The sequence below is a fragment of the Tamandua tetradactyla genome, chromosome 5 (genome assembly GCF_023851605.1).
Source record: "Tamandua tetradactyla isolate mTamTet1 chromosome 5, mTamTet1.pri, whole genome shotgun sequence".
In the NCBI taxonomy this organism is placed as follows: domain Eukaryota; kingdom Metazoa; phylum Chordata; class Mammalia; order Pilosa; family Myrmecophagidae; genus Tamandua; species Tamandua tetradactyla.
The window spans coordinates 45,709,816-45,732,351 of NC_135331.1; the positions used below are offsets into that span (position 1 = coordinate 45,709,816).

A 22,536-nucleotide genomic window follows, 5' to 3' on the forward strand; every position below is an offset into this window, starting at 1 on the left:
AATTTCAGAAAAAAGATTCCATATCCTGAATAGTTTCTTTGAATATCTGTGTTAGAATTAAAGTATTCTTCATTCGGTTATTGCTCAATACATGTTTGTTTACTGGAATAAAAGTAAGAGTGTGGTACTTGACTGAACTTGACAAAGTTTCAGGTTACTCCTTAAACTTTGAACTTTTATTAAACAGGATTATCCAGGATAGCCAATGAAATGTTAATGTGATTATGTCAATACTAAAACTAAGTGAGCAAAAAATAAGATCTCTGGGTGGAGCAAAAAGTATTATCTCTGGGTGGAGCTTAACACCCAACTATTACACAGCATTCTCACAAACCAAGTACATTCACTTTCTGTGTCTCTGAAGAAGGAACAGAGGTATTGCAGCATGGGAAGGAAATCTTTCTACCTTATGATTTTGGTGGTCCTTGTAGCTTATTATACTTATACTCCACTTCCAGATAATGTTGAGGAGCCATGGAAAATCATGTGGTTGAATACATATCTGACAATTTTTTCAAATGTGGTAAGTTTGGAATTTTATGGATTCAGATGTACATATGTAACCATTTAATCTGAAGGAGGAAGTGTTCAATTTTGCTTTGTTTTAAGAATTAATTGATTAACCTATTTAAATAAGTGTTGCCACCTTGTCTTTATACTAGTTAAAATTTTGCCATGGGTGGTTGCATTGCTATTCTATATATCAAAATCATACTTTGTGAAAAAGTGAGGAGGCATTTGAGTAAATTTTCCTAAAGATGCTTTCTTCATTGATATCATCATGTGGTAGTTTGAAATCCTGGTTTCAATGTGGTTTGGTACTTAAGTTTCACAAGCAAATCAGCCATCATCTAAGTGTGTAGCACTATGTTAGTCACGGAACTTCATGCAGTCGTCTAGGATTCAGGATAAAGTCTAAGGGCACGTAGATAATTCTGAAGGAGGTTGGTTGACACAAGTCCAGGGTTCACCCTGGAAGGCATGGTAGGCAGGAATGAAAGTAAGGAGTGCAGGGGACATGGTGACTGGCGACCTGAAAGGAAGCCTCTGGTGCTGGTCTGCAAAACAGGCTTGGCTCACTCTTTGGTGTGGCTGCACACCAAAGAAGCCCTGGGAATACTATTTATTATGTCTTTTGAGTATTTTATTCCCTCATTTTTTCCCTATAATCTCTTTCTAGAATTTAAATCAGAAAGATGTTGTAATTCCTAGGTTGATCTTTCATTTCTCATTTATTCAACAATTCCAAATTCTTTGGAATTCTATTAGGCAAAGAAAGACTAAGCCCCAACAGGGAAATCATTCTAGAGGTAGAGAAAAATGATAAATCTGAATTAAATGAATGATTGAGCTCATATTGTGAAGAATGCCTCAAAGGAGCTAAATAGGATGAAAAGAGAATTATGCTGCCAATGGCAGGGGCAGGGTTACTTTATTTGTAGTCAGAGAAAACTTCCTTGAAGAGGAAATATCTGCTTGAAGACCTGAAGGTGGAAAGGAAGCAGCCACCTTCAGTATTGAAAAAGTTCCCAAGCAGAGACAGCAGCAAGAGCAAAAGTCCCAGCTGCAAAATATCGAGTTCAAAAAACTGTAGGAGGCACTTGGCAGTGAGAGTGCTGCAGTTTGGTTTGGAGCAATAAAGTATACAGTTCTTTGTGGGCAATGGTACTGAGTTTTGATTTGATTCTATGTGCAATGTAAAATTATTGATGGCTTTTATAAAGGAAATACTTTTCTCCTATTTTTCTTCTCTACCTATGATTTGGAAGAGGGCCTTGACTTTGTTTTTTCCCTTGGAGTCTTACTATTGACTAGTTACTTAGTTTATCAAAAGGAGAGAATTTGTAAATTAGAGAATACTCAATACCAAGGCACAAAAATGTTCCATTTTTTCCTCAGAAAGAGGCAACTTAAATAATAAATCCAGTGAGAATTGACAGAGAAAAATGATTGGTTAAGCGAGAAAAGTAAGAAACAGAAATTTTATAAGGGAGTGGAATGCTAATGGACTACTGAGGAAACTAATTTTGTTCCTCCCAACATCAGCCCCAGTCTCAGTTCCGGAGAAAATCCTGGTTTTCGGCAAAGCAAGGTTCAAGTTCAAAGAATAGTTAGAACCTCCAAGCAGCTGTGCCAGGTGGGAGAGTCACAGGTAACTTGACTCACAGGTAACCTGTGGTGGGTTGAACATGTACATCCCAATCCATCTCTGTGGGTTTGGGCCCATTGTAAAAAGGACCTTTTGATGATATTACCCCATTGAAGTCATGGCCTAGTTGAATCAGGTTAGGTCTTAATCTTATTACTGGAGGCTTTTATCAGCAGAATGAAATGCAGACACATAGACAGAAAGCCCTGGAAAGAAGCAGGAAGTCAATGGAATCCAGAAGAGGAGCCAGGAGAGGTCACCATGTGCACTGCCATGTGAGAGAAAGGCCAAGGACCAAGAACAATGGATACCACAGGTTTTGGGAAAGCATCACCTTGGTGACACCTCAATTTTGGACTTCTAGCCTCAATCTGTGAGCCAATAAAGTCCTGTTGTTTATGCCAATCCAATGCATGATACCTGTTTTAACCACAAAGAAATGAAGACACTTGTCTTAGGCGTGTATGAGTGATTTCAACATGCACAGATGACTTAGCTTTTATTTTAGTCATGTAACACCATAAATTGGCCTTTGCTTTAGACACATGCAATTTATTCAATGCATTTCTAATATTTTTTGAGATATTCTTTTTCTCTGGTAGCCTTTTATTATGTTTATGAATGTAATATATTTTCAGAGCTTTTAAATAGTACAAATTAAAAATAAAAATTTTAATATTTTTTCTAATGCATGAATTATCTAGGTTTTGCTTGTGCTTATTTATTCACATGGTTCATCCTGTTTTTCTTTTCCTAATAAGTTTGGCTGGCTTTCCTCAAATGTCTAGTAATCTTTGACTATCTATTTACATATTTAATTGAAGTAATATGTTATGAACATTAAACTAAGAATCAAACTGCTAGGGATAGAATCCCCAGGTAAATATCACTAGCTGTGTATGTCCTAGCTGATTTATTTTCATCCTGTCTAGAATGAACATGACAATGGCATTTACCTCATATGTTAACAACTAGTTAATGTTCATATAAATATTTGTTAAATGCACAGAATGTTGACTTTTTTGAAGGTGAAAGGCCAGGAAACAGGCAGACATGCTGATCCTTTTTTTCTCTCTTACTCATTCCTTTCACTCCCAACCCTTCCTCCAAGCCCCCAGGCACACATAGCCAGACCCTGCATTTCCCAGGTTTCAAGAACCTCTCCATCTCTAAGATAAACCACTTCATACACCTAGAAATTTTTTTCCTTCTGCAATTTGTATAGCCATATCCTAAGAGAAGGACTTACTTTCAAGCTTCAGAGAAAAATGTACATCCTGTTTAAAAACTCTTTTCTAGTTGCTAGTCTTAGGTACTCACCCACTGTCTACTCCTAAAGTACCTTGTGCGGAGATCTAGAATAGCATTTATACTACTTTGCAAATTGCCTTATCTGTCTTTTCCACTTAATTCTGAGACTCTTGAGAAGAGCGGTTTTCTTGTTCACCTGTCTAACCTTAATGCTTAGAGGGAAACTTACAAATTTTGTAGAATATATACTACATGAATCTTCCTCTTAGTAATCTCTGTAGACATAGCCTGTGTGCTCTTATTCTTCCAAAAACACCAGAGAGGATTCAGTTGCAAGAATTTCATTCATTTCGTTGGGGTATATTAAAAATTAATGTGTATTTATGTGTTTATAGGTCACTTTGACATTTGGAACTTGAATTCTAGGACTCTGTGAATTTTGTTTTCAGGCTACAGTTGTGGAGCTGCTGGGATTTAACCATTTTTTGGATTCCCTTTCGTTCTTCATGAGCTTGGATGAAGTCCCCCCAACCTCAGATGAAACTGTCACTGTGACTGAGACGACGTTCAACAACATTCCTGTCCGTGTATATGTGCCAAAGCGGAAATCAGAAGCACTAAGAAGGGCTATATTTTACATCCATGGTGGTGGCTGGTGTCTAGGCAGTGCTGGTAAGGGAATGCTTTAAAAAATCACAGTCCTCGAGACAATTTACAAAGTATCATTAAAAAGGAAAATACTGGTAGGTATATAATGACTTCTAGTCAGTCACTACTATCTCCTTTGTATTCTCTCGCTTTGTTCTCCTGAAAAATTTTACTCTTCCTTGAAGGTCCCGATCACTCTATTCCATATGTGTTTTTCTCATCAACCTTGGTAGAGTTGAGAAGAATAAAGTTCTCTGATTTTTTGCAATTACTCTGAGAGAGCATAACTTGATATTTTCTCTTTCTCTTCAGTTGATGTTACAGGATGATGTATAATGTTCATTCATTTCTTCACATAATTACTCTGTGTCAGGCAACAGTCTAGGAAATTTGGATATATCTTCAAACAGACAAAAATCCCTGCTTTCTATTTTTCTTAAAGCTGTTTTATTAGTATGTATTCCCATGCCATAAATCCCCAAAGTGTACAATTAGTGGCCTAGTATAACACATAGTTGTGCATTCATCACCACAATCAATTATAACTTTTTTCTTTGCATTGTATAACATATATACACAGCAAAGAAATAAAAAAGCAAAAGTTTTTAAAGCACTTTTCAGCAAGTGGTTACAGGACAGATACCAGAGTTTGTCATGGGCTACCATACTATCCTCTGGTATTTTTACTTCTAGCTGCTCCAGAACATAAGAGGCTAGAGGGCTTAAATACCTTTTTATCATCACAATCGACTTTTTTTTCCTTCTTTTTTTGTGGATAATAACATATATACAAAACGCTATAAATTTCAAAGCATAGCACCACAATTAGTTGTAGAACATATTCAGACTTTGAACATGATTTACAATTTCATAATTTTAGGTTTTAACTTCTAGTTGCTCTAAAACAATAGAGACTAAAAGAGATATCAATTTAATGACTCAGCATTTATATCCATTTGTTAAGTCTATCTTCTATGTATAATTCCACCATCACCTTTGATCTTTCCATACCTCTCTTTGGGCTTGTTTGGGCTATGGCCATTCTAAATTTTTGAAATTGGAAGGGTCTGTCACTAATATGGGGTAGGAAGATGGAACTATCTGATGTTCTGGAGAGACTGGGCTAGGATTCAGGACTTATCTGAACCAGGGACCCATCTGAAGGTGGTACGTTACTGGAACCCTTGTGGAATCTTATATATTGCCCTAGGTGATTTTTAGGATTGGCTGGAATGGCCCTGGTCAGGGGTTGGCAGGTTATGATAGGTAGCAAGGTGTTCCTGAAGCTTACATAAGAGCAAACTCCAGAGTAGCCTCTCAACTCTATTTGAACTTTCTCTGCCACTGATACTTTATTAATTACATTTCTTTTCCCCCTTTTGATCAGGATGGAATTGTTGATCCCATGGTGCCAGGTCTGGAGTCATTCCTGGGAGTCATCTCTCACATCACCAGGGAGATGTTCACCCCTGGATGTCATGTCCCATGTAGCTGGAAGGGAAATGCTTTCACTTGCTGAATTGGCCTTAGAGAGACAGAGGCCACATCTGAGCAACAAACCACAATCAATTTTAGAACATTTAAGAAATACTCCATATCCTTTAGCAGTCACCTCTCAATCCCTCTCTCCTTCCCCAGCACTACATAATTACTCAGCCAATTCTAGTCCTATAGATTTTTGTCTATACAATGGTTGTATAAAATGGTATTTTATACAAAATACCATTTGTTTTATACAATGGTATCTACCATATGTGGTATTTTGGGTCTAATTTTTTGACTTAGCTTATTTTAAAAATTATGTTTCCTTTATCTTTTAATTTGAGAGGTCATAGCTTTACAGAAAAGTCATGTAAAAAATTATGTTCCCGTATACTCACCAATTGCTGACACTGCATTGGTATAGTACCTTTATTACAACTGATGAAAGAATACTAAAATATTACTGTTAAGCCTCATCCAGTTTGCATTAATGTATTTTCCCACATGCCACCCTATCATTAATGACTTGCAATAGTGATACATGGTTGTTTTAATTCATGAAAGAACATTCTCATATTTGTACTATACCCACAGTCATCATCCATAATAGGGGTTTATTGTATTATACAGCCCCATGTTTTATCCTCTAACTTTCCTTCTAGCAACAAACAGGACTCAGAACTTCCCTTTTCAACCACAGGCATAAACCTAATCCAGTACCTTTAATTACACTGACAACAATGTGCTGCCATCACCACTATTCATTTGCAAACATTTACAAATCACGTAAATAGAAATCTGCACAAATTAAGCATCAGCTCCCCATTATCTACCCCCATTCTATCTCTAGCTAACTTGTATTCTACAGTCTAACTCTATGAGTTTGCTTATTGTAATTAGTTCATATCAGTGAGGTCACACAACTTTGGTCCTTTTGTGTCTGGCTTATTTCATACAACATAAGGACCTCAAGGTTCCTCAGTGTTGTCACACGCATTGAGATTTCTTTTCTTTCTACAGCTGGCTAAATATTCCACCATATATATATACACCACCTTTTGATCAACACTTAGGTTGTTGATGGACACTTGGATTGTTTCCATCTTTTGGCAATTGTAAATAATGCAGTTATAAACATTAGTGAGAAAATGTCTGTTTCTGACTCTTCTTCCAGTTTCTGGGTATATACCTGGTAGCAGGATTGCTGGATCGTATGGCAATTCTATACTCAGCTTCCCAAGGAACTGCCAAACTGTCTTCCACAGAGGATGCACCATTTTATATTCCCACCAGCAGTGAAGGAGTGTTCCTATTTCTCCATATATTCTTCAACCTGTAGTTTCTGATTTTTTTAAAAAGTGGCCATTCTAGTAAGTATGAAATGATATACCATTGTGGTTTTGATTTGCATTTTCCTAATAGCTGGTGATGTTTTGAGCAACTTTTTCATATGCTTTTTGGTCATTTGTGTTTCCTCTTTGGATAAATGTCTATCCAAGTCTTTTGCCCATTTAAAAAAAATTTTTGTCTCTTTATTGTTAAGTTGCAGGATTCCTTTATATATTCTGGATATTGGATATGTGTTTTCCAAATATTTTGTCCCATTGAGTACGCTGCATTTTCACTTTTTTGATAAAGTACTTTGAAGCACCAAAAATCTAATATTGAGGAGGTACCTTTTACCTATTTTTTTCTTTTGTTGTTTGTGCTTTAGGTGTAAAGGCTAAGAAACCATTGCCTACCATAAGTTCTTGAAAATGCTTCCCTACTTCTTCTTCTAGGATTTTATGTCCCTTTCTCTTCTATTTATATTTTTGATCCATTTTGAGTAAATTTTTATGGTGTGAGATAGGGATCCTCTTCCATTCTTTTGCATATGGATATCCAGTTCTCCCTGCACCATTTGTTGAAGAAACTGTTCAGTCCCAGTTGAGTGAACTTGGCAGCCTTGTCATATATCAATGGCCATAGACGTGAGGGTCTGTTTCAGAACTCTCAATTCCATTCCATTGTTTATCATATCTAACTTTATGCCCATACAATGCTGTTTTGACTATTGTACTTTTGCCATATGCTTTAAAATCAGGAACTGTGATTCCTCCAACTTCATTCTTCTATTTCAAGATGTTATTGCTTTTCAAGATATTATTTAGGTCCCCTTACCTTTCAAATTAATGCTGACAACTAATGTTTCCATTTCTGCAAAATAGGCTTTTGGAATTTTTATTGAGATTGTGTGGAATATGTAAATCAGTTTTGGTAGAATTGACATCTTAGTGATATTTAGTCTTCCAATCCATGAACACAGAATGTCTTTCCTTTTATTTAGGTCCTTTTTATTTCTTTTAGCAATTTTCTCTGTCTTTCTCTGTCCAGGTCCTTTACCTCTGTGGTTAAATTTATTTCTAAATGTTTGATTGTTTAGTCACTAATGAAAATATAATTTTTTCTTGTTTTTCAAATCAGATTGTTAATTACTAGCATATATAAACACTACTGATTTTGCATATTTGAACTTCTACCCATCACTTTGCTGGACTCATTTATTATCTAGCACCATTATGTTGATTGCTTGGGACTTTAAATATAGGATCACGTCTACTGCAATAATGAAATTATACTCCTTCTTTTCTCATTTAAATTTCTTTTATTTCTTTTCTTATCTAACTGCTCTAGCTAGAAGTTCTAGCACAATGTTGAATAATAGTGGTGACAGTGGGCATCCTTGTCTTGCTCCAGATCTTACAGGGAAGGCTTTCAGTTTCTGCTATTTAGTACAATATTAGTCATGTGTTTTGCATATGTGCCCTTTATTATGTTGAGGAAGTCTCCTTGTGTTCCTACCATTGAATTATTTTTTTCAAGAAAGGATTTGTATTTTGTCAAATTACCTTGTTGCATCAAGTGAGAAGATCATGTTTTCTCCCTTCTTCTATTTGTTAATGTGTATTACACTAATAGATTTCTTGACCCACCCTTGCATACCTAGAAGTAAAACCACTTGGTCATGGTGTGTATTTTTTTAATGTGCTGTTGGATCTGACCTGCAAGTATTTTGTTTGGGATTTTTGCACCCATATTCATTAGAGAAATTGGTCTGTAATTTTCTTTCCTTGTAAGTATCTTTATCTGCCTTTGGTATTAGGGTGATGTTCGCTTCATGTAATGAGTCAGGTAGTGTTCCCTTCTCTTCAATTTTTGGAAGAGTTCAATTCTTCTAGGAGTTCTTGGAATTTTTCCTGGAATGATTGACAGAATTCCCCTGTGAAGCCATCTGGTCACAATCCCAGGGGTGCTAAATCTCCCTGGCGTTGTGGAAGCTAACTCCAGGGGATGAGACAGGATGAGGTATCATGGGAATGAGAAAGCCTTCTTGACCAAAAGAAGGAGGAGAGAAATGAAACAAAATAAATTCTTTCTTTGTTGAGAGGTTTTTGGTGGGTGATTCCATCTCTTCCCTTGCAGTTGGTCTGTGGAGGTCTTCTGTTTCTTCTAGAGTCAGTGTAGCTTGTTCATCTGTTTCAAGTAATTTTGATTTCATCCAAGTTGTCTAATTTCTTGGTATGTAGTTGTTCATAGTATCCTATTTTGATCCTTTTCTTTCAGTGAGTTCAGTCGCAATGCTCCCCTCTCTTTTATGATTTTTTTTTTGCATCTTCTCGCCTTTTTATTTGTCAGTTTAGCTAAGGGTTTGTCAATTTTACTGATCTTCTCAAAGAACCAAGTTATGGTTTTGTTGATTCTATCTCTTGTTTATTTAACTTTATATGTCATTTATTACTGCTCCCATTGTTATTATTTCTTTTCTTCTGTTTGCTTTGAGAATAGTTTGCATTCATTTTTCTGGTTGTCTAGGTGTGTAGTTAGCATTTTATTTTACCTATTTCCTCATTTTTAATGTAGCCTTCTGGAGAAGAAGGTAGTAAAGTTTTATGATGATATTTCTGCTTGGTGGCTTGCCCCTTTTATTAACAAATAGTGTCCTTCTTTGTCTCATATAAAAGTTTTGCATTTAAAGTCTATTTTGTCTGATGTGAGTACAGCCACCCCAGCTCTTTCTTTGATACTGTTTGTGTGGAATATCTATTACCCAACTTTTTACTTTAAACCTATTTATGCCTATGGGTTTAATGTCGGTCTTTTGAATACAGCATATAGAAGGATGATTTTTTTTATACATTCTCTCCTTGTGTGCCTTTTGATTAGGGAGTTTAATCCGTGAACTTTCATTGGTTTACTATATAGGCAGACCTCATTTCAGCCTTTTATCTTAGGTTGTTATCTGTCATATCTTATTTTTGTCTCTTTTTACCTTCCTAGTTACCCTTTCTGAAAATCTTCATTTCTGCAGTCTCTTTCAAGCCTCCTTCTCCTGTTTTTTCCCTTCAGCATGCAGAACCCCATTTCATATTTCTTATAAGATTATTTGCTGTTGAAGAACTCTCTCAGTTTCTGTTTATCTGTGAATATTTTAACTCTCCTTCACTTTTGAAGGATAGTTTTTCTGTATAAGAATTATTTGCTCAGAGTTTTTCTTTCTCATTACCTTAAATATATCATACCACTGTATTCTCACCTTCCAGTTTTCTGTTGAGAAATTGGCACATAGTCTAACTGAGGATCCCTTGTATGTGATGAATTACTTTTCTCTTGCTGCTTTCAGAATTCTCTCTTTATCTTTTGCACCTGGTATTCTGATTAGTGTGTTTCATGGAGCATATCTATTAGGATTTATTCTGTTTGAGGTATGTTGCAATTCTTGGACACATATATTTATGCCTTTCATAAGAGGTTAGGGAATTTTCAGCCATTATTTCTTCAAATATCCTTTCTGCCACCTTTCCATTTTCTTTTCCTTCTGGGACACTCATGAGTACTTTGTACTGTTTCTTAAATCTCTGAGTCTCTACTCAAATTTTCCCATTACTTTCTCTATCTGTTCTTCTGTCTGTAAGATTTCAAATATTCTATATTCTAGTTCAATAATTCTTTCTTTTGCCTGTTCAAATTTACTGTTGTATGCCTCTAGTATATTTTTAATCTCTTCTGTCGAGCCTTTCATTCCTATAATTTATGTTATGTTTCTTTTCATACTTTCTAATTCTTCTTTACGCTCACCCAGGGTCTTCTTAATATACTTTATCTCGTTAGCCACATTTTCCTTCATCTCCTTGAATCAAATTTGGAGATTTATTTGAATATCTTTGATTAGTTGTTTCAAATTCTATGTTTCTTCAAAGTTTTAATTTGTTCCTTTGACCGGGTCTTATCTTTCTGTTTCTTAGTCTGAATTACTATCTTTTGCTGATGTCTAGGCATCTGATTATGTAGATGAATTTACTCTGAAGATTAGTTTCTCTCCCTTGGCTAGGGTTTTATTATTGAATGGCTTTGTGTTAAAACTCTTTTTTGTGGCACTTTGTTCAACTTAATCTAGACCATTAGTATTGTCCAGTTTTCACTGATCAAATTGTTTCAGCTCTTCTTCATCTGATTCTTGTCCTGGGAATAAGTACAATTTCTTAAAATTGCATAATGCTTGCAGGAGAAAGCTTCTTTATCCTCTTTTCTTCCCTGAGATTCTTGATCTATTCTGTTTGTTTTGTTTTGCCTCCACTGTGTTTTTTCACACACCCCTACCCACCCCGCTTTCTTTGTCTCTAGCTGCTTCTACCTGGAGGTCAAATTCTGTGAGGAGTGTCACCCCAGAGAGAGACTTTTCCAAGTCAATATTTATCAGCCAAAAAATGGCCAGACAGCAAAAAAGGAGAGCAGACAGTTTCAAAGAACCTGGGCGAGAGACCCAGGAAAGACGTCAAAAGCCTTTTTGATGGCCCTTCATAGCATGCTCTCTTGGCCTACTCAGCAGATGGTTCCCATCAGCATACTGTTCCCTGCAGACCTAGGGAGGCCCTGCATCTCTGAACCTTCACTGCCTTTGCCCCTGTCAGTGGCAGTGTTGAAACAAAGGCTGCCACAGTCCCCATCTCAGGTGGCCTAAAACAGTAGTTCAAGGCCAGGATATATTGATCTCAATTTGCTGATCAAATGCTGTAATTATTACTTGGGATTCCCCATCTCCAAACTGTTCTTGGGTAAGAGGGCTTCCATGTCCCTCTCCTTCCATAGTAGCCAGACTGAAACTGAACCTGAGGCAGCTCTCCCTGATTGTGGGGTATGGGAGCCAACCACTGCCATGGAGGATGTTTCTCACAGCTCTTTACTTCAGTTTCTCAGCCTCTTTGCCTCACTCTTCCCTGGATGCTGTCCAGTAGTCCCTTGACTTCCAGAGCTCTGGACCTGTTATTTCAGACACTTTCTGCCTGACCATTAGCTATTATGGAGGAGCACTGCGTTCTATTACTCCATATTCTTCCACCTTTAATTCCTACCTTCTTGGATCTTATATTCTAAAAGAGGGTATCACTAGTCAATCAATCATTCAAACCATGTGTAACAAAGTGTCAAGTATAGAAAATAATAGATCAGAGTTATCAGAATCAGGAGTGCAGGGTGCAGGCTTCTTTCCTTATTTTCTTGGGGGCACAGAGGAAGGAGCCCTGAGTGGCAGATTTCTTGAAGTATAGAATTACAGTAGAAATGGGAAGTGGAAGGACTGTGATAAAAGTTCAATTGTATGACTCTGAGAAATTCATCTAACCCTTTCAGTTCCCAGAGTCCTTGATAATTCAGTTTTCTACCTCAGATGGATGGAATATTGATTGACTGAGGTTACGGAGTTTAGATTGGGGATTATGATAAGAACTCTGAACTTCAGAGAGAAATAATAAATTAGTCTAGACAAGGAATGTTATAGGCTTGAAATTAAGCAAAAGTTTCCAAATGAGTGGAAAGTTAGGGGATATTGAGTAAGTGAGAAGTGAGAGGCAGAGGCGGAGAGAAAGAAATATCAAAGGTGATTGTCTTATCTCCTTTAGAATGACTGACAAGGTGATGCCTTATCCTTGAGAAATGCAAGTTCATGAGTTGAGGGAAGAATAAGCTACCAGCAAAGCACTGAGAAGTTCACTTAAAGGGATAATAAAATGAAAAGGAACTCAGAGCATGATTGTCTCAAGAAGGGGTAACAATTAAAAGTACTGTATGACATAGAGATGCAAGGTTATATAAGGCTGGAAATATGTCTCGAATGTTGACTTTCAATAGAATATTTTCACATAAAAACATAACTCAGCTAAGAAAAAGTGAGAAGTGTAGTAAATGGAAAGAATGATTTTTGGCTTTAAAGTGTCTTAATGGTGAAGAATAAGGAAAAAATGACAGATTGAAAGGAGAGTAAAGCAAGAGGATATTATTTTATTTCATTATGTAGGAGAGACAAGGACAAAATTGTAGACTGAAGGATATGAAGGTAATCAATAGAAATATGTTAGATAAATGGATGGACTGGGAGTGTTGACTGATAGAGCAATGTTCTAAAGGAAATAGGAGGGAAGAAGATTCAGAGCACTGGATATGAATAGGAAGGTCAGAATTGGATGAGAAGAACTTCACGTCTTCCTCCTAAAGGAAGATAAGGGCCTGTCTTAGCTAAATATATTTTTATAATGGTAGTGCAGATGAGAGCAGTAAGTAAAGGTGGTCCAGCTTTGTGTTTTCCATACATCAAGGAACCATAATTCTGACCCATTTATTTTTGGAAGTTTTTTCTATTTCTTTCATGCAGCAGGAGGTGGTCATTCTGTATTACCACAGTTCCTCCTATATGTCCTTGGCTCACACATCTTGACTTGACACTGGTCAAATCAAGAACTTGTTTTTTCACCTTTTTATGCCCATTTCCTAACAAAGGGACAAATCGATACTTCCTTCAGTTAGGGAGTTGAGTTAGTCTTGTCAAAAGTGAGGCTTGTTTAGAAGAGCAAATGATCAAGTGTGCAGAAAAAAAGAGAAGAGGGATAAAGGGCAATTAGAGGGTTCACTGAGCAACTCAAATTCTGTTGAATTGCTGATGTGTATTTTCTCATGGATAAATGTTAAATTTTTCTCCTCCATGTTTTTAATGTGGAACAGATGTAGAATTGCAGAAATATATAACACATACAACAGAATTTCTGTGAAGGAAGAATATATCTCTTCATTTGTCTTTTTTCCTTAATATCCTGCTTTTCTTTCAGCTTTAAAAAGTTGTGACCAGCTGTCAAGATGTACAGCAGACAGACTTGATGCTGTTGTCGTATCAACCAAGTAAGAGCTGTGTTGTTTTGCTTTCAAACCTGATGCCTTACATATAATGAGTCTTTCCACTCCCTTGGCTATATGTGCTTATACAAAAATGTCTTCTTGATGACATTGACTAGGCAATGGAAAGTAAAGTCTAGGCCTGTATTAGTAGGAGTCCAAGAATAAAACCTCTGTGTATGTATATGTGTATGTGTGTGGTTGAGGAATGAAGAGATAAAAGAAAAAAGTTTTTCCACATAAACAATATCATCCATTGGCATAATTATTTACTGGATGTCATCGCCACTCTTTATTTGCATTATCTTTAAGAATAAATGCCCTGGAGTCAGAAAATCCTGAACAAAAGTGAATCATAAATAATCGCTACCTCAGGGGCTGGTGAAAATTAAGTGGTAACATTTCTGAAAAGGTCATATCCTAAAGTTTGTCATTTGATAAGTCTGAAATATTAATGTTTATTACCAAATTAAACAAATAGGCAAAGCCAATATGTTAGTTTCAAATAGCGAGTAAGCAAGTGTTAGCAAAGAACGCTTAGGCAGAGAATCACAATAGAAGGGGGTTGCTAGGTAGGTGCACTTGAGAGTTGCAGGCTCATACTTACACTTCACAAAATGCAGGAAAAGTTACAAAAAAAACATTGTTAGGACCATTTGTCAAGTATCATTACTATAAAGTTGGAACAAAATCATGCTCAAGATTTCATTGTAAGTGATGAATAATAAATACAAAATTAGACAGAATAACATTGAAAAAGGTAAACAGAAAACCTACCCTTATGCTATTTTGCTTTCCAACTTTAATTTTTATGTGTTTATTTACTGTTTGTGCATTGGCAGGCACCAGGAACCAACTTTAATTTTTAAAGATGGTTTTTCTGAAGATGGCAAGTCAGATGACATTGTACAATATAAACCTGTGTTTGAGTCATCAAAATGATTAATAAATCACATGTAAATAAAAGATAAATGTACTTTAAAATTTTTATGCAAGCACATGTCTCGCCTGTGAATATACGTTTATTTACTTATATTAAAGATAAACTAATGAACTCCATAAAAAATGGATACTTTTGACAGTATTAAAATTAAGATGGCCAACAAGCACATGAAAAAATGCTCAATGTCATTAATCATTAGCAAAATGAATCTCAAAACTACAATGAGGTTTCTTCACACCCACCAGGATATCTATAATGAAAAAACAGCTAATAACAAGTGTAAGCAAGGACATGGAGAAATTGGAATACTCAGTACTGCCGGTGAGAACGTAAAATGTTGCTATCACTATGAAAACAGGTGGGCACATCCTCAAAAACTTACAGTAACTCTCTAACCCAGCCATTCAACTCAAGGTTTATATCTAAAAGAAATGAAAACAGATGTCCATATAAAAAAAAACATGTACACAATTGTTCATAATAGCATTTTTGTAATAACCTAAAAGCAGTAACAGCTAAAATGTCCATTAGGTAATGAATGGATAATTCAATGCAATCAGATAATATTTGTCAATGAAAAGGAATACTACATTAGAATAAACCTTGGAAATATCATGCTAAGTGAAAGAAGTAAGTCATGATAGACCACTATGGTATGATTCCATTTATATGAATGTCCAGAATAGACAAATCTGTGGAAGCAAAGAGTAGATTTGTGGTTGCTTAGGCTAGAGAGGGTCAGGGATGTACCCCTCTTTGGAGACCACCAGTCTTTTTCTTTTAAAAAAAGAAACATTGCAGGATTTCTTTTTGGGGGTGATGAAAATGTTCTAAAATTGATTGTGATGATGGTTGCACAGCTCTGAATATATATGCAAAACCACTGATTTAGGCACTTTAAGTGAATGAATAGTATGGGATGTGAATGATAAAGGTGAGCGGATGGAATAAAAAACTCAAAAAAGGGAATAACCTAATGTCCCATAAACATGAAAAGTTACTTTACATTAAGAAAACAAATTAAAACCAATAGGAGAAATCTCTGTATTCAATCCTATAGCTAAAATAAAAAGACATCAGGCACCAAGTGTTGGTGAGATTTTGTAGCAATGGGAATGTCTATACACTGTAAGTTTAAGAATAAACTTGGTATTTTGAAAAACTCTTTGGAAATATTCACTAAAGCTAAGCATATATGCATCACTCTGTGCCCAGCAATAGCACTTACAGATCTATGTCAGCAGAAATGCATACATAGGTTCATCAAAAAAAGCATGCATGAGAATATTCATGGCAGCTCTGCTTGCAAAAGTCCAGGACTGCAAACATCAACATTTTAGTAGATAAATGAACTGCAGTGTTTTGACACAATGGAGTACCTTACAGAAATAGACATACATGCAGCAATGTGGATGAGAATCAGTAAGATAATGTTGAGCAAACAAAGGGGGCACAAAGGAGCACATGCTGTATGATTCTATTTATTTAAAGGACAAAAACATTCAACATTCATCTAAGGTGTTATAAGTAAAGTTAGTGGATACTTCATGGTTTGGGGGAGCTACTGGATGGGAGGATGGAGGCGGTTTCTAGGGTGCTGATGATACTCTATTGATGATCTGGGTGCTGGTGATATGCCTGTGTTCAGTTATATAATTAATACAGTTGTACACTTGTGATATGTGCTCTTCCAGGATGTGTCTATGCTTTAGAAAAGCAAAGAAAAAATTTTTTAAAATTTTTAAAAAATTAATGACATAGAAAACATGTTTTCTTTCCACAGTTACAGACTAGCACCTAAGTATCATTTTCCAGTTCAGTTTGAAGATGTATATAATTCCCTAAAGTGGTTCTTACGCAAAAAAGTTCTTGCAAAATATGGTGTGAATCCTGAGAGAATAGGTGTTTCCGGAGACAGTGCTGGGGGGAATTTAGCTGCAGCAGTGGTGCAACAGGTATGATGCTTGTCATTTGTGTGTGTGTGTGTGTGTGTGTGTGCTTTACATAATCTACTTCAAAACTTATTCAATATATATATTAATATATAAATGTAAATTTAAGTACAGTAACTATTTTTGTAAATACTAAAAAAAAATTGAAAAGAACTTTAAAATTTTAAAATGACCCAATCCTGTCATGGTTTATTGTTTCTATCTTAATGAAATGATAATTCTCTACATAGAATAGGTTCAAATTGATCTAAATCTATTCTTTAAAAATTATACATATGTCAATTAAATAATATTAAAATTATATATATGTCAGTAAAATACTAATCAGCTGAATGAGAGATTATATGAGCTCAGACAATAACCTCATCACTCTAATAGAGGACCAGATAGATTCAATAATCTTCAATGGAGCTTTCTGAGCATTCTATAAATTCTTCTATTACTGGAATAATATTCTAATTTAAGAAAATTTATCAACAAATTCAAATATTTCTACATTACTTTCAAAGTCTACCAGGAGGAAGAAATGCAAAGTGTTCAAAGGTTTCCTGTTTTCTTTTTCTGCACAAGTACGATCAGATATTTTTATCTGCTATTTTAATAATGGCAGTACTAGAATAATAACATATAGCACTTTTCACCTCAGATTATGTGTAAAGTGGGTTTTATTTCTTTAGGAACAGAAACACACTGTTACTGATTGTTTAAAATCTAGAATTTTACCCATAGCTCAAGGGAGCCTGGGTTATGCTACCCTAAACTATTGCCACAGGTACAGAAGTTTGGATTTTATCAGTTGAGTCTAATTATACACAAAGAATTTAAAGCAAGATCTTTTTATAATTGCAGTGATTAATTTGACTGTTATTTTTTATACATTTTTTTCACACCAAATATTATTTTGGTCTCTAAAGTTTGGACAATATTCTCAAGAAGAAATGGTATTCTTGGGCTTTTGTTCCAATCACAGCATAAAACATATTTCTGAACCTTCTCAGAGGTGGATTACTTAGCATATTGCTATGAATCTTATGATGTAGTTGAAAGTGCACTTGATTAAACACTAGGAGACTTGGATTTTCCTGAAATGAAGTAATTTCTAGATGTGATGATACTGGCCAGGACACTAAATCTTTGTAACCATCAATTGTCTCATGTAAGAGGTAAACAAACCCTTTCAACTTTACAATGTTGTTGTGAGGGTCAGATAACTTCTTTTATATAAAAATGCCAGGTAGCCTTTTATGATCTTTACAAGTAATCTCAATGGCCTATTTTGACCTCTGAAGGCAAATATGTGGAGAAAATACCACTATGTGTAAAATATTTTGGATTATAGTCAATAACATCTCTATTTTTCTGTGAACATTAAATACATCTTTAACAGTATATTATACTATTTGAAACATATGCAAATCTGTATTTTAAAGTGCTGTACATGTTTCCAAAAATTCAAATATTTTTAAATATTTCTTTCCAAATTATAGATCATTATCTTTTTCCACTTTGGTGTTTTTGCACCTCTCTTTGCAGATACTGATCTTTGTCAGTATTAGCACATTAGGTCTGATACAGATAAGGATGATGCTAACACAGTGTTTTACACAGAGAGCCTGTCCAAATCGCTGAAAATCAAATGTCACTTTATCATCAGCATCAAGTCAGAAACCCTATGAGTGATCCTTTCTTGCCAGGGCACAGCCTATTGGTATACTAGGACATTTAAAGAAATTCTTATATGAAGCAAAGAGAGGGGGAAAAATGTTCAACTTTATGGACTTCTAGTTGTGATTTTGTGGTAGAGAGGGTAGGACCATAATTTTCTAAGAAGTTTTAGATCCTTTTGAAGTATTGGAAGAGAAGAACAATGAAGATATTTTGCCTTAAATTAAAAATATCCTTTAATTATTAAACATATAGGTCTAGAAGCACATTTTAAATATTTAGAAGTTTTTGAGATTTTATATTTCTGTTACTAGATTCTTTTTGAAATTATGAATTTATATATGGATGATCTTGTTACAGTAATTTATTGTTTTAAAAGGAAAATAATTTATAAAAGTTATCTTAATTATTTTTCAGCTCTTGAATGACCCAGATATCAAGATCAAACTCAAGATTCAGAGTTTACTTTATCCTGCCCTTCAGCCTCTTGATTTTGCTTCACCATCATATCAAGAAAATTCACACTTTCCAATCCTGCCTAAATCACTCATGGTCAGGCTCTGGAGTGAATATTTTACTACAGACAGATCCCTTGAAAAAGCAATGCATTCCAACCAACATGTACCTGTGGAATCAAGTCATTTGCTCCAGTTTGCTAATTGGAGCTCCTTGCTCCCTGAGAGGTTTAAGAAAGGACATGTTTATAAGAATCCAACTTATGGTAGTTCTGAGTTGGCTAAAAAATATCCAGGATTCCTAGATGTGAGAGCCGTACCCCTTCTTGCTGAGGACAGCAAATTACGTGGTTTACCCCCGACCTATGTCATGACTTGTCAGTATGACGTTTTAAGAGATGATGGACTCATGTATGTCACCCGGCTTCAGAATGCTGGAGTTCAGGTGACCCTTAACAATGTTGAGGATGGATTCCATGGAGCACCTATATTCCAGACACTTAAAATTGGCAAAAGGGAATTAAATCACTATATTAGTTGGCTAAATGAAAATCTATAGTAAAAAATTTATCAAGTATATATTTTAAAAATAAACAAATCTCAAAACTTCATAAAATACAGATGTGAAAAACTGGTTTCTGTTGGAAATGGTCTACTTAAGGTCAACATATGCATAATAATTCTTATCGTGAATTGTTGCTTTTCTGTTTTTCTTTCTTGCTCTGAGGGATTTCATTCCATTCTGCTAGATTTTTTCATCTTAAAGCATTCATCTTACAGTTATTAATATCTTATTTTCTTGTATACACTCTCTGTGTGTTGACCACTGTTTGCAATTGTAAGAGGATCAATGTCAGCAAATATCACCTGCCTGGGTATTGCTAAGGTTTTTATCAGTGTACCTTTAGTGACTGAAACACTCCTAAATGCAACTCTTTTCAAAAAGTTGCCTCAGGACAAGGCCATTTTATTAGCACAGCTCATTTTCTGTGCAGCTTCTCTAGAATCCAGGTCCCAAATGTGAATTATTTAATAAGCAATATCACCATGGAACTTTGAGGAATTAGATGCTTTCATGTGGGGGAGAAGTTAGAGAAACATGCTTAGTAAAGACCAGAAGGGTCACTGGATGAGCAATGACTTAGGAATGGCCAATTATTACAAATAAGAATGCAGTTTACCAAGGATAGAAAAAAAGCCCAGACAAATTTAATCTGTGAGAAGTCCAAACTGGCATTACAGAGAAGAAGGTGTATTTGTCAGGGTTCATCAGTGAAACAGAACTGACAATTAAATATAAATATAAACATGAATATGAGTATAAATATATGTGCAAATACTAGGACTCATTATAGGAATTGGATCATATGACCATGAAGTTTGGCAAATTCAAATCCCACAGGGTATGCTGCAAGTTGGGAACCCCAAGGAAGGTTTCAATGGAGTTCCCAGAAGCTGGCTGGCTGAAATAGAGATAGAGACTTTTCTTTCTGACTGCTGAAATCATCAGTTCTTGTTCTGAGGTCTTCAACAGATTGGATGAGACTTCTCTCACTGAGAAGGCAAGCTCCTTGTTGATTGTAGATGCAATCAGCCATAGAAGGAATCAACTGACTGATGATTCCAATCCACAAAATACCCTCACAGTAACAATTAGGCCAGTGCTTGCTTGATCAAAAAACTGGACACCATAACCTGGCCAAGTTGATAAGTGAATGTAACCATCACTTAAGATAAATTAAATTGGTTGTGTTTCAGACCTGGGCAGAATTAGTTGTATTAGTTGTCACAATTATTTGTGTCATGTATTCTAATCATTAAGACATGGTCTTCAGATGATGCAAGGGCTTCACGTTGCTTCAGGAGCCAAGGCTCATTCTCCCTTTGTGCTTCACCATCCTCAGTGTCTGTTTTTTGTCTTCATACTCCTAAGATTCTCATTGTACAACTGGATTACACCTGAACATCCAACCTAATCAGAAATGGATTATGGCACAAGATGAGTTATATTTGTATCTATTCCACTTCATCAGGAAAACAGTTGCAATTCCAGAAACCCAACATTAGACTTCTCCCTGTATTTAATATTCTAGGGTTGTTGTGACATGGCCACCACTACCTACATGGAAATCTGGAAAACAGAGGTTTTGTAGTTGAGCAATTTGTATCTTCTTTGTTGAAGAAAAGAAAAGAGAACAGATTGACAACTAGCAGAGTATGCCACAAATCCATTACCAAGATGACCTCAGGCATATCTCGTTACTTAGGGTTCCTGTGATTGCCCCAAAGATCCACAGCTCTGTTGCAGACAGTCTGCCATATAAAAAAGCAAGAGTAAATTATGCTAATTTATTTAAAGCCAATCAATAACTTCATTCAGCACATATCTCTGATATACATCAACACTGTAAAGAACATTACACCTTCCGCAAAAGAACTACTGTGACTTTTTAAAAATATTCATCCTAATAGACTAGCCTCAGGTTGAGACTCGCCCCATTTATGTGTGTGTAGGTAGTGAGGAGGGGCAGGGGGTGTTGAAGCTGCACAAATTTCCACTGTGCCAAGAAGGTGCTCAAGTATTCAGAAACCTTCTGGGCTTCAGGGAACAGGAGGCACAGAAGTCAGGAGCCAGGAGCCAGAAGAAAGGATTTAGCTTTCCTGTGTGCTCTCTGCTCTGAGCTCTCTGATGTGGAGCTGAGGAAAATCTGCCTCTCCACTTATCAACATGGAGCAGTGGGGAAAACCAGGTGCTGGTGGCTGGAACTTTTTAGCACAAAAAACACAGCAGGTGGATTGACCAAATTCCAGGATATCCCCAAATTCACTTGTTTCTGCTCCATAACTTATTCCTATCCTTCTAGTTTTTAAAAGTTTTCATATCTTAGCATGTCCTTTCTCTGTGACCTCCCTGCCACACCTGGCTGGGCAAGAACTGGGAATTGAACCTGGGTCTCCAGCATAGTAGGCAAGAATTGTGCCAACGAGTCACCTACTCCTATATTTTATCTTTTTATCTTATTGGAAATATTGTCTTTTTATGTCTGAACTATTTTTTATTTGACTATATGAAGGATACTTATTTTGGAATATTAATGTTTTTCTTTCAAAATTCTCCTTTTAAATGAGAACTCCAAATATAGTTGTTCAAATGGTTGTTCAGCATTTTTCTGGTGAGCAATTACACCTCTTGAAACTAGTGAAATCATTCTTGCCTTTTCACACTTGTTGTTTAGAGCTTTTGTAATTTAAGCCTAGAGTATTAAGCTCTTTATGTACTATTTCCTTCCTTGCATATTTTGTTAGGTGTTTCAACACTCCTTTCTGGTATTTAGTGGCGTTCTGAATAAGTTAGTGTGACGCGTGAGTTTTTTTTCATTTTCATATGGATAATGTGTTCAATTTTTGGTAATTTTATTAGCATGTATATTATTGATGGATTTTGGTCAACCTTCACTAAAATCCAGTTTCAAGTCTTAATTTTGAAGTTATTCTTGAATTATATTTTTAAATATTATTTGGGTTCATTGTTTTGCTTTATTACTTGGATCCATCAATCATATTCAGTTACATCCATTAAATGAATATTTATTTATGTGCACACATTGTCTTTGTATGCTTTTTAAAACTATATCATTTTCTCTCTTAAACTTTTCAATCTCTTTGTACATTTGTTTCTCTTTTCTTGTGTTTGTTTTGGTCCTTTTATGATGTATAGTGCCTTGAGCTCCTTTTAATTTGATCTTTATTTCTGACTGTTTCATTTACTTTTTCTTATTCACATTCTGA

At 35.6% G+C, this 22,536-nt stretch overlaps 1 protein-coding gene across 2 annotated transcripts; it reads left to right on the forward strand.

Annotated features, from left to right (window-relative positions):
- The first annotated feature begins 323 nt into the window (after positions 1-323).
- On the forward strand, positions 324-22,246 carry LOC143684108 (arylacetamide deacetylase-like). 2 transcript variants are annotated; one of them, XM_077160798.1, is made up of 6 exons: positions 328-375; positions 459-523; positions 3,850-4,072; positions 13,669-13,738; positions 16,459-16,630; positions 18,710-22,246. In XM_077160798.1, exons 2-6 carry the CDS (start codon positions 485-487, stop codon positions 19,304-19,306), a joined length of 1,101 nt encoding a protein of 366 aa, XP_077016913.1. In that variant the 5' UTR covers positions 328-375; positions 459-484; the 3' UTR covers positions 19,307-22,246. The 2 variants fall into 2 exon arrangements, with proteins under 2 accessions (XP_077016912.1, XP_077016913.1); XM_077160797.1 differs by having other exon boundaries at positions 324-523; positions 18,710-22,245.
- The last annotated feature ends 290 nt before the right edge of the window (positions 22,247-22,536 follow it).